The sequence below is a fragment of the Osmerus eperlanus genome, chromosome 3 (assembly GCF_963692335.1).
Source record: "Osmerus eperlanus chromosome 3, fOsmEpe2.1, whole genome shotgun sequence".
In the NCBI taxonomy this organism is placed as follows: domain Eukaryota; kingdom Metazoa; phylum Chordata; class Actinopteri; order Osmeriformes; family Osmeridae; genus Osmerus; species Osmerus eperlanus.
This window is the reverse complement of record NC_085020.1, coordinates 1,778,055-1,790,091: the sequence shown is the minus strand read 5'-3', so window position 1 is coordinate 1,790,091 and position 12,037 is coordinate 1,778,055. Positions and strand designations below refer to the sequence as shown.

At 43.2% G+C, this 12,037-nt stretch overlaps 2 protein-coding genes across 2 annotated transcripts in view; both read right to left on the bottom strand.

Annotated features, from left to right (window-relative positions):
- Window positions 1-12,037, bottom strand: part of LOC134016109 (inactive dipeptidyl peptidase 10-like) — a 65,175-nt gene that overhangs the window by 32,024 nt on the left and 21,114 nt on the right. The window lies entirely within an intron of this gene.
- LOC134016102 (glial fibrillary acidic protein-like) lies at window positions 8,515-10,322 on the bottom strand. The gene is made up of 3 exons (XM_062455507.1): window positions 8,903-10,322; window positions 8,765-8,860; window positions 8,515-8,728 (listed from the first exon to the last, which is right to left on the bottom strand). Exons 1-3 carry the CDS (start codon window positions 10,254-10,256, stop codon window positions 8,568-8,570), a joined length of 1,611 nt encoding a protein of 536 aa, XP_062311491.1. The 5' UTR covers window positions 10,257-10,322; the 3' UTR covers window positions 8,515-8,567.

Here is a 12,037-nt window from a genome sequence, read left to right as displayed (position 1 = left end):
CTCCCAAAAATATTATGCCAAGTCCTGCTCCCTGTGTTTGTGAGAACCAGGCTGGAGGCTTTACACAGAGGGCAGAGTCATCCATCCAACAGGCTCTATATATAGTGCTCCCTCTGTCCGTCTCTCTGCCTCTCTCTGTCCTTCTCTCTCTCTATCACTGTCTCTCTCCCCTCTCTCTGTCCTTCTCTCTCTCTATCACTGTCTCTCTCCCCTCTCTCTGTCCTTCTCTCTCTCTATCACTCTCTCTCCAATCCCTTACACACACAGATGCAGACACAAACACTGAGATGAATAATGTATCGGCCATCTTTGACCAGAAGCCATTGGACCTAACAGGGGAACCTAGACCTATTTTCTCCATGATGCAGATAGTGGGATGCACATCTGAAACAGCATTTTAAGTGGGTGTTTTCTCTAGGTTGAAATGTGCTTGAATGCTGCAGACAGAAAGACAGGCAGACAGACAGATAGACAGGCAGGCAGACAGATAGACAGACTCCTAGATTTGAACTCCTTCCCTTAGATAAGAATCGGACCAGAGTTTCCTAGTTACATTACAAAAACAATGTTGCTTTCTTCTCACCATTTATCAGTCTTAATAATAAAAGTGGAAGGTGCTTTAGGATATCAAACTAAATTTGCCCCGAGTCCCAAGTTTTCTACATTACATATCTACTACTTCAAATATCCTCCATATTTTTATGAGGTGTGAGGTGGATGAAGATAGGGGGAGAAGCAAAATGCTAATAAACATCCCAAGGGCTGAATCTGAGTGATAATAAATCAGCCACACTGAATCGAGAGCACTTGACATTTCCGTCATATAAAGGCAGAGGACTGCTGTGCTTCGCTGCTTATTCAGGACACAGTGTATTGAACAGAAGGCAAAAAGCAGAAGGAAATGTCCTCAGGTTGCATAAGGAGACTGCCTTGGTTTATTAGGGAACACTGTAGACTGTTCAACTACATTTCAAGATAAAACAAGCTGGATGAGGGATGTTATTTATTCCAGACCAGGAGGGAGACAAGCGCTCATGCATTGGAGTTGGGACTGGACATTTTTGTACAAATAAGGTTTGAGATATTGGTCACAGTACCCAATTTCCAATGCAATGCTTCTAAAACTTTTAAACAAGATGTTTCGAATAGATTTGTAAGGACTTTTTCCGTAGAGTTTACTTGCCTGTCTCAAGTAATGGTTTAAAGGAAAGCCTAATTTTTTTTATCAATACAGTAGAACAGCAGTGTGTGCAATTGGGACATCAGTATGTATGATGATAATATCCAAGCTATTACAGTTGGCCACTTCTACATATTGACAGAAAACAGCAGTCTTTCTTCTAATCCAGTGTACCAAATAACCACATAAACATGTTATAGAGTCTGAAGGGTCTCTTCAAGACCCTTCATAAACTGTATGCAAACTTCACACAAAATAATCAATCGTCCGTTGTTGTTGTTTCAATATTGTTATCCTTAACCAAACCAGTTTTTAAAAGGTGCCTTTAATTTACCTCAATCCGCCCCATCGCAAGCAAGAAGCCGGGTGTGACTCACTTATGTCCAATCAATACTCAGTTAAACTAAGACTCTTTCCTTTGCTCTCAGTCTGTAAAACCTTCCAAAGTCATAAAACAGACCTCGCGCAGGGTTTATTCTTAGCTTGATCCGATCGACAAGTCCTGGAGCCTCAGAGAGCCAGGCCTTACTGTAGCAGTAATGAGCATGGAGGACACAAGTAGGCAGCCTAAAAGATTCCAGCTAGTGTAAGCTAAGTTAAGGATGCATCACATTAATGCTAATGCTGCTGCTAGCCCAGCTGTGTGTATAGACTCTGTATCGTTGGCTCTGTGAAGGTTTTGAGGCCCTTATCGGAGAGGCACAGCTTGTTTCCACTATGAAACGGTGTTGTTTTGACAGGGGGGTGAAACCAACCTACACACCAGGAGGTGTGGGTGTGGATGTGTGCAGAGGTGCGGTGCAGGACGGTTCATCTGAAAATGTTTTGGCTGTTAGTTTTTCCTCAGTTTATTGAACAATCCGCTTCCACATTCGATATTACCCAATGACTTTTAGACTCTCTGCAGCTGACTGAGTATGATCTGCTTGCCAGGTTTTCCGTTAAAGCTCTCTCGACACACCCTTAAAGCACACGCACACTTTATGGAAATTCCTTCATGAAAAATTAAAAAGCTACAGTTTTCTAAGTTAATCCCCAAACTCTCGAGTTCACACTGTTGATTATTGCATTGAAGGGAAACATTGGTCGGAGGAAAACATTTGTCATCCTCATTGTTAACGTAAAACACAGACAAGATGAGATGCTGATGTCTTGTGTCAACATCCCTGAGCAGGAGGAAACGACCTGGATAATTACTTCAACTGGGGATAAAAAGCTGAGCTTTCAGGGTAAGAAAGAAGAAGTTTGCTTGTTTGAAAAGGTGAGCACAGACACATTGAGCTCTGCAATCAAACTGACAAATGTTGGCTGACAATAATCTTTCATCCAGGTTTTTAATTAAAAACAGGTTTGATGTTCCTCCTGTTGTTGTTTGTCTAACACGGACAAAGGAGTCTTTGTCTGTTGAACTAGTTTTGATTATCATAGGTTGTTCATTAATCATTTTCAAGAAGAGGCATTTCTTTAACTGGAGATCTCTGAATGCTTTTGTGCACTTTTTTCAAGAAGCTGTTCCATGACCTAAGGTCACCAGAACTCACTCAAAAAACACATCTGAAAGAAACAGAATATTACTTTTTGCAAGAAAGTGTATTACGATGAGGTTTATATTGCTCTTTTTGTCCCCTGCAAATACAATAATGCTTAGTGGGCAGGGAGCACCTCTCAGCAATGCACCCCTGGAGAACCTGCACCCAGCACCTCTCAGCAATGCATCAGTATGATGCATCTGCAAATGTGTGTTTCCAAACATCATGTCTCTCATTACCATAGTGACATTCAGGACTTGACTTTGAAAATGTCACCCATGGCAGACACCAATTTATCAAAGTTGCTGACATCTGAACCACTGGCCAATTTGAACATAAGGAAGGGAACGTCTTTGTAGTCCCGCTACGATGCTGGCACGCTTCTCGACTCATCAAGGACAAACAATCCAACAACACTAAGGTCAATGATGACGATGTCAGTTTGACAATGTCAATTTGCTTTGCAGACAATGAAGTCATTGCTCAATGCAGGAGAATTATACCCTAATATAAAGCGTATTATAACCATCCCTGCTCATCACAATCTGCTTAGATTTCCAGTACTGTACATTTACTCGTTGCTGAACATTTCAACTGCAGAATTATACTCTGTGAGTGCCCACGTCTTTCAAAGGCTTTTAAATGTACTGTATGCCAGAAACAAGAGTAGCCTCAGTTCTGGATTGAGGGTTAATAAGCTTGTACTGTATAATCAGTTGTTGTTTTTCCACAGAGAATATTAGACTGGAGGGTGTAGCTTAGTGATTAGAGCATTTGATTTCAGAACAAAGTTCAAATCCCCCCCGTAGTGAAAATTGCTTTGGATAAAAGCGTCTGAATACATCCTGTTGTGACTATTCAAAAGATACAGTACTGCCTTGAATCTCTTGGACTATTATGAAGTTACAATACAGTACTGTTTATGACGGTTCAACTCTCTGATACCGAAACATGTCGGCTTTAAAAAGGATCAAGATAGGAATCCCATGAAAATGAAGACATTTTAATCGTTTTCTTGCCTTGGAGGGCCTTGAATCTAAATATGACTATTGTAAATCAACAGTTTGGACCTTAGAAAGCTGTGACTGTTCTTAAGCTAGTGTTGTCTGTTAGGGTTTTAAAACCTGGTAACAATCCTACTGATATAATGGGCATTTAGACCACCCTTGCATATCAGATCATCACCCTCTATTTTAACCTTCAAGTCTGCTCTGAACACTTGTCTATTCTCTCTGATTTCTCGACTTTCATTGATATTGTTCATGCTTTACTTTTCTTCAATGGTTATTTTAGCTCATGTACAGCACTTTGATCAACCATGGTTTTTTATAAACGTGCTCTATAAATAGATATTGATTGATTGCTGGATGTGGCAGCAGTTGTAGCGAGGCACGGTTCACTCCAGGGCTCAACTATCACACCTGTTACGACACTGCAGGTGTACCGTACTGGCTCAAACATCACGAAACACCTGTCTGTGCTTTGGTAGAGTTACGGTTGTGATGATCATTTGAATTCCCTTTCTTTAGATTTTTTTTAACTGTTTTAATATGACTGTATTGTACTGTGTTCGTAGATTCTTCCATATCTGTGATGGACCCGTAACCAGTTTTCAGTGAAGTTTTGTTACGGTTAAGGATAGCATGTCTGCTGGGTGATCATCACATAAAAGCAGCCACCCTTCTGTGAGTCACATTAGAGCGTCTGCACTTTATCTTTCATCGTTTTAAGCTCCTCAGACATGCACAACAAAGAGCGCTGAACCAGCGTGTTAGGACCCAAGCCATGTAAGTGTGAGGTGGGATTTAATTTGACAGTCTCCATTTTTTTGCCATCGAACCCTGCACTTAAGATCAACTGACAAAGTCCCCGCTCCCATAACCTCCTCCGTGGCGACACTAATCCAGACAACGAGGAAAATTGCCCATTATCTGGCACTCACCCTCTCACTTACTGCTATGTGAACAAAAGAAGGTAAGCAGAGAGAGAACTGTCTGAAGACGAACTAGACATGAAGGCCGCACACAGCTCTGCCACCATGACAACAAGAAAATCACTTCAACTTTGTCCTCTCCTTGGAGGGCAGCTGGATTTGCAGCAAGATATGGATACAAGACAGACATACAGGCAGGGGAGTGGTTATTCAAAGATTTGCCATTTTCAAAAAGTAGTGAAACCTAAGCTCCTGAATACTACACAAAATGCCTACATAAGGCTTACATAAAGCTACACAAGGTATGTGAAACAGGGTGTCTGGATGTCCAGACGGCAGGAGAATAACTGGGCGTAACAAATGGGTTGGACCTGTGTCAGAACCTTGCACACTAAATCTATGACAAAGGTTCCGGTTGTGTGTTCAGACTAAAGAGCTGTTTAGAAGGAATGCTGTGCTTCCCTGCCCCTTAAAAGAGTAAGTAAGTAAGTAAGTAAGACTTTATTTATATAGCACATTTCATACAAGAATTGTAGCTCAAGGTGCTTTACATAAAATCAATAAAAACAATAATACAAGTGATAAACAATTCAAACAAAAATAAAAATCCCAATAAGATCTCTGTTCAAGAGAGAAAACAACTTTAAAAAGTAGGAAAACCCTTTTGAGATAAAATTACTTAAATGCTTCGGTAAAAAGGTAGGTTTTAAGCTGTCTTTTAAAAATGTCTAGAGTGTTTGCTTCCCTAATATTTATGGGTAATTTGTTCCATAGTTTTGGGGCGTAATTGACAAAGGCCGAATCACCAATCTTCTTATGACTGCTTCTGGTGACCTCTAATAGGCCTGCATTTGATGATCGAGGTGTTCTAGCTGGTGTGTAGTTTATAAAGGAGTTAGCAATGTAGCTAGGTCCTTGTCCGTGTAGAGCTTTGTATGTGAGGAAAAGGACCTTAAAGTCAATTCTGAAAGTAACAGGGAGCCAGTGTAAAGTAGCTAGGACAGGACTAATGTGTTCTCTCCTTTAAGTTTTGGTTAATAATCTAGCTGCAGAATTTTGAATGAGCTGTAGTCTTTCAGTGGTTTTCTTGGGAAGACCAGTGAAAAGTGCGTTACAGTAGTCCAGCCGGCTGGATATAAAAGCATGAATTAACTTCTCTGCATCATTTTGGTTTATGAATGGTCGTACCTTTGCTATATTCCTCAGGTGAAAGAAAGCTGTTTTGGTCACTTTATTAATGTGAGAGTTGAAATTCAAATCTGAGTCCAGGATTACACCGAGACTCGTCACCTCTGGTTTAAGACAGGGGGTTAAGCCTCCAAGATTCTTAATAAGCATCTCTCTTTTGGATTTGGGGCCACATAGTAGGACTTCGGTTTTGTCTTCATTTAATTTAAGAAAGTTATCATTCATCCATTTGTTTATTGCCAACAGGCAGTTGGTAATGGAATTGATGGCCGTTGCATCGTTGGGTTCAGTGGATATATATAGTTGTGTGTCATCCGCATAGCTATGGAAATCTATGTTATGTTCGCTGATTATGTCGCCGAGTGGTAACATATAAAGAGAAAAAAGTAATGGACCTAAGCAGCTTCCTTGAGCAACCCCGTAGCAGTTCTCATGTTTCTTGGACCTATGGTCACCTAAACTAACATAAAACTTCCTTCCTGTGATATATGATTTCAGCCAGTTCAATACACTATCCGTGAACCCAATAAGCTTTTCCAGTCTATTGATTAGGATGTCGTGATCAATTGTATCAAATGCTGCACTGAGATCTAACAGGATAAGGATAGAGACTTTATTTGCATCAGAGTTTAGTCTGAGGTCGCTAATTATTTTGGTGAGAGCAGTTTCAGTACTGTGATATTTCCTGAAACCTGACTGAAAAGAGTAAACTAACACAAGATCTGTGACTCTCTGGTCCTGACAGTTCTCCATCTGCACTTGCTTCTTGCCCGTGCGGTGCATCTCACATCACGAGTGTGGTCGCCTGTTTACAGCCCCTATATCTCCTCGCCATCTGTTGTCGCGACGGACGGAATGGGTTGTGACAGTCGTGGACGGGATGGTGAATGAGACAGGAGGGGAGTAAGGGTCGCCTCGCCGTGTGGCTCATCTCATTACTTCAGCCTCCCTTTCGAAGGCAGATCATAATTAATCTTCATTGAGCCCCAGGACTGCCTGACAGGCTAAATAATCGGGGCGGCCGGGAGGCGGGCGACAATGTCCTCCGATGTGGCTCTTAAGTGGAATTCAATGAAGTTTTACGCCAGCGCTGCGGAGCAGCATGTTGCGGACTGTCAGTTCACAATGAAAGCAGAGTAGGTTCAGCGTCAGTGAGTTCTATACACTCCCATACAATTATCCCCAGACTCTTGGTTTGAAAAAAACATAGTAATTGAGAAACCAGTACAGGAGTGTGCAGTGTAGCGTACAAGAATAGCATCTTTGTGTTGTCTATTGTGGAGGTCTGTAGCAAGAATATTATACAAGGGTAAATATAAAAAACTAAATACTCAATTGGATTAAATGTATTTCGAGAAGTACTGGCAGTGGTTAGCAACTAAAAGGAATTCAGCTCTAAGCTGCAATAATTATTTTTATGTTTTGATGACAAACTTGAGGCGGGCCCGTTCCAAACACTTCATTAAGTCCAGAGAGACAGTGAGGGGGATGGATATGGGTCCAATCTCAACGCGGATGTTAAATCGTAAAATGGTGCCAATTGTTAAATCACGGACCATCAAGTACACATCAAAATCACAGGCCACAGATGGGCAAATTCATCCTTGTGCAGCTGGAACTTTGCGAATCGCCGTACATACTAACCAGACAGGAAACACACATGTCAGAATTCAGAAGCTTTACCGTCAGGATTCTGACCATGATATAAGCTCCATGGGTCAGAGGGTTACTAAATATTACAAGTGATCTTAAGATCTCTAAAGGGTGGTTTCTGTTACACTTAACGCCTTTATTGCCTTTAACTCAGCTGCCAAACATTCACAGTAAGGGAACTGAACCTTTAAACTGTAAAAACGCTCCAGCTTTGTAATAGAGAAAACACAGTTCCACGAGTTGTGCAACGTTACTATGTTACTCTGGGACGATTTTAACAAATACAGTTAGCATGTAGAATAGCTTTGTTATGTTGGACAAGATCTGTCATGAAATGGTAAGTGGACTGCACTTATGTAGCGAGTTTTCTAACTTAATGGTACTTCGAAGCGCTTTTACATTCAGACAAAATGAACTGTTTATCTTTTTAAATATTATTTTGATGAACATCATTGCTTTAACCTGTAATTAACACCATACTGTATTTACTTACTGTTTTTCTTAAAATATTGTTGTTGGGTTCTTTCAACATTAGGTCAGCCAGAAGGCCTTCCCTTCATGTCTCTGTTCCTCTGCCTCTGAGAGATTACTGTTATTTATTAGTCATCTTATCTGTCGCTCTAAACATATGCTAATGTTTCCCCTTTCCATGCTCTCCAATTATTAATCAGAGAGGACAAAAGAGGGAGAGGTTATGAAGGTCTCGTCATCCCTCACACACACTCACATCACCTCCCCACACAACCACACACAAGCATCAACACACTTAAAATGATTGCTGCATGAAAATTAAATCAAGAAAAGACCTTTGTGATATTCGTTGCTGATAACTTTATTCACTGCTCTGGGGAAGGCACTGCATAGCATTTAAAGCTTACGTCTGAGGGATGCGATGAAAGGTGAGACACAGAGCACGATGTCAGATCAGACATTCACAGAGTTGTGTCTCGAGTCGGGAGCTGTCCTTGCAAAGCTCGGGGGAGGGGAGGAGCTTGGGGGAGGGGAGGAGCTTGGGGGAGGGGAGGAGCTTGGGGGAGGGGAGGAGCTTGGGGGAGGGGTCAAGGGGTGAGAGGCCCAGGGTCCTCTAGGCCTGGTCGAGCTCGGAGGCGTCCGCCGCCCCGGAGGTGGTGATGGTCTGCTCCAGTGTGTCTCGCTCCAGAACGTCCCCCTCGGTTCTGATGGTCCTGATCAGCACCGTCTTCCTCTCGGTGATCTCCACGGCCTGTTCCTCCGAGGTCACGGCGCGGGCTCCATTTGCAGAGGTTTGGGCTGTGCCGGCGCTGATGACCACACCCCTGCTAGCCTCTGTGCCAGCGCTGGCCCCAGCTCCGTTGCTAACACCTGCACCATTGCTTTTAGCAGCCCTACTTTCTGTGCCTCCTGTTGTGCTGTCACCATTTCTGCTTCCACCCAGTCCACTACCCCCACTCACCGCCATGCTACCAGCGTTTCCAAAGCTCATGCTAGCGCTAGAGGCGCTAACGCTGTTGCTAGTCAGGGATAGGTTCTGTACCATGCCGGTGAGCCTGGAGTCCTCGCCCTCGATCAGCTTCCTGTAGGTTGTGATCTCTATCTCGAGAGACATCTTGACGTTCAGGAGCTCTTGGTACTCACGCAGAAGCAGAGCCATTTTCTCTTTGACGGACTTCAACTCCATCTCCAAAGCCTGGATCCTGGCGTTGAGTTCTCCCAGTTCCTTCTTGTGCCTGCCTTGTGCTTCGTGGATCAGGGCTTCCAGGGCGTCATTCCTGGTCTTCAGAACATCCAAGTCCCTCTCTTTGTTTTGGATATCCTTCTTAGCGTTGGTGATTTCTTCTCTCACGCTTCGAACTTTGTCCACATTCCCTGAGGACTTGTTGTTTAGGTCTTCGAACTTAGAGCTGTACCAGCTATCCATCTCTTGCATATTCTTGGCTGCGATGTCATCGTACTGAGCTTGGATTTGTTTCAGAACTGCGGAAAGATCGGGCATGCCAAAACCACTTTGGGCACTGGTGTGGGCAGCGTAGATCTGCTTCAACAACTCTGCGATCTCCTCTTTCTGGATTTTCTGTAAGAACTCGATCTCCACCTCCAGCTGCTCCAGCTGTTTCTCTAAGCTGATTCGTGCGGCAGTGGCTGCATCCACATCCGGACGGAAAGCTTCCACATCCATCTCAGCCAGCTTCCTCTGCTCAACTGCCTCTTGGTATCTGTCCTTTATGATCTCCAGCTGCCCGGCCATGGCGTCCCTAGCAGCCATGGCCAAGTCTCGCTGGATCTTCATCTTATCAGCAATCCTCATCAGCTCCTTCAGCTGTTCCTCGTACAGCATGCGAAGGCCGGAGGGCTTCACGAACCTGTTAATCATGGCCTCGATCTCCGTCTCCAGAAGCTTGTTCTGCTGCTCCAGGGACCGGACCTTCTCGATGTAGGCGGCCAGTCTGTCGTTGAGGACGACCATCTCCCGGCGCTCGTTGCTGCGGGTGCTCCTGAACTCCTGGTTGTCCGCGGAGGCTGCGTCCAGGTCGATCGGAGCTTCCATTCCATAGCCGACACACAGGGCTGCGGAGTTCACGGCGGGCGCCGGGAACCTGCGAGTCGACGACGCGGTCCTCCGGCTTACGCTCCCAGCTCGCAAGCTGCTGGTGGCATTAGCGGTGTAGCTGGCTGAGCGAGGCTGAGCCTGTCTCCGAGAGGGAGATGGGCTGGACACCCTGACTTGGACAGCCATGCTGCTGGTGCCGTCAAAGTGGCGGCGGTAGGAAGAGATTCTTTCCGGACTCTGACTCATGGCGATGGAGAGGTAGGTCTGGGCTCTGGTGAAGTTCAGGGTGAACTGTTGCTGCTATGTGCTGGAGGTGCACTTCTGCTTTCCGACATCTATCCCCAGAGGCTTTTATACTCTGGCAGTGAGACTTGGTCTGGCCTGCTCATGAGGCAGTGTCCCTGGAATCTCTAACATCTGCATCACAAAGAGCCTGACCTGCCACGCAGAAATGTGTCAGGACTTTGTTAGAAGCTGAGTTAGAGCTTTTAACTATGATCTACTAGGGCCCCCGTAGGAAAACAGAAATAGACATACTGTTTATACAAGTTAAACACGGCCTGCAAACATGCATTGAACCCCTTTTTTGTAAACACTGGGTTAGGGTTATGAAATCGATTCATGCTTCCCACTTGAACAATAGAATATATCAAAGCATGAGCGCATTTGATAAGTAAAATAAATCACGACGTCATTATGATAAATGTCATTTTAATTTGGTCCTAACGCGTGGCATTGTTAAGATGTAGCAGTATAGTACTTTTAGGTTGGGGTCTTAAATCAAAGAGATTGACTAGGCGTTGGAGATCTTGCAGACTCACAGGATGCGGGGTAAATACTTGAGTGATGAGGCAGTATTCCAACATATTCTTCATCATCTAATAAACTTGCATCAGTTGACAGATCCTTGACAGACTCTGACACTCATATAAGCCAGATGTTAAAATGTTGAAGTGAAGATTATGGCAACAGTGTAAATAAAAGTTTAAATAACTACAAAGCAATGTAATTGCGTAGCAATACCTATATCAAAACATATACATAATAATTGCTACGTGATTAAAAGGGTTTAAGTGTTTTCACAAACGCAAGAATAAGGTTTCAGTAAGAAGGCAGTTTGGGGATGGATGTACTGTATGTGGATGTTGTATAGAGGCAGATGAAGATTGTTCCACTTATTCCTGGAAAGCCCAACCTACCTCATACCAAGTTTTAGTTTTGTCATGCTAAACCGTAAAGAAGTATAAATAACATTGTTACTATAAGCATTGCTATGTAGTGGCATAGTAGTTAACTGTAACCTTAATGTAAAGTATTGCCACTTTTACACATACATTCTTAGTGTATTTCTGTTTCTTCATAATTAAATTGTGAGTAATGAAATAGGCAATACATCATCTGAATGTGCCCATGCGTACATTAGCAAGATTATAATGTGTTCACGTACTGTTGGCAAAGCCACTCATTTGGCAGTCCAGTAGAAACATTTGTCAAAGATGACATAGGAACTTGCTCATAACTTTTAGAGTCCAAGTGACAAACTCGTGTAGAGCTGTAGTGATTATTGGAAGTAATCCCAATGGCATGGTCGTTTCTCCATGGCAGATATTGTATATCATTATTTTGCTCGTTACCATTTCACTACTTTTGCCATTTATTACCTTCAGCATATAGCCGTGTCTACAGTGAGAATACAGTAATTTAAACTTTATGGAAATGGGTGTCTGCATCTATCTTTAGAGGTCCAGTTATGTTCATGAGTGATCATTTAACATTTACAGTGTAATGTGATGTTTGTTTACAGAAAGCATGACAGTACCTTAATATTTAACATACTTTATGTAAGACAAGGATTTGATGTACTTTCTAAAAAGTCTAAAAGAGAAGAGGAGAAGAACAGGACGATGCCTGTGTCTCTAGCTGACCTGAGACGGGCATTATTGCTGCCGGAGAGCACCTGTAGCGTCTAACTGATATATCACAGCCTCGCATGAACAGATGGCCACCGCAGCCAGCTCGTTAGTACC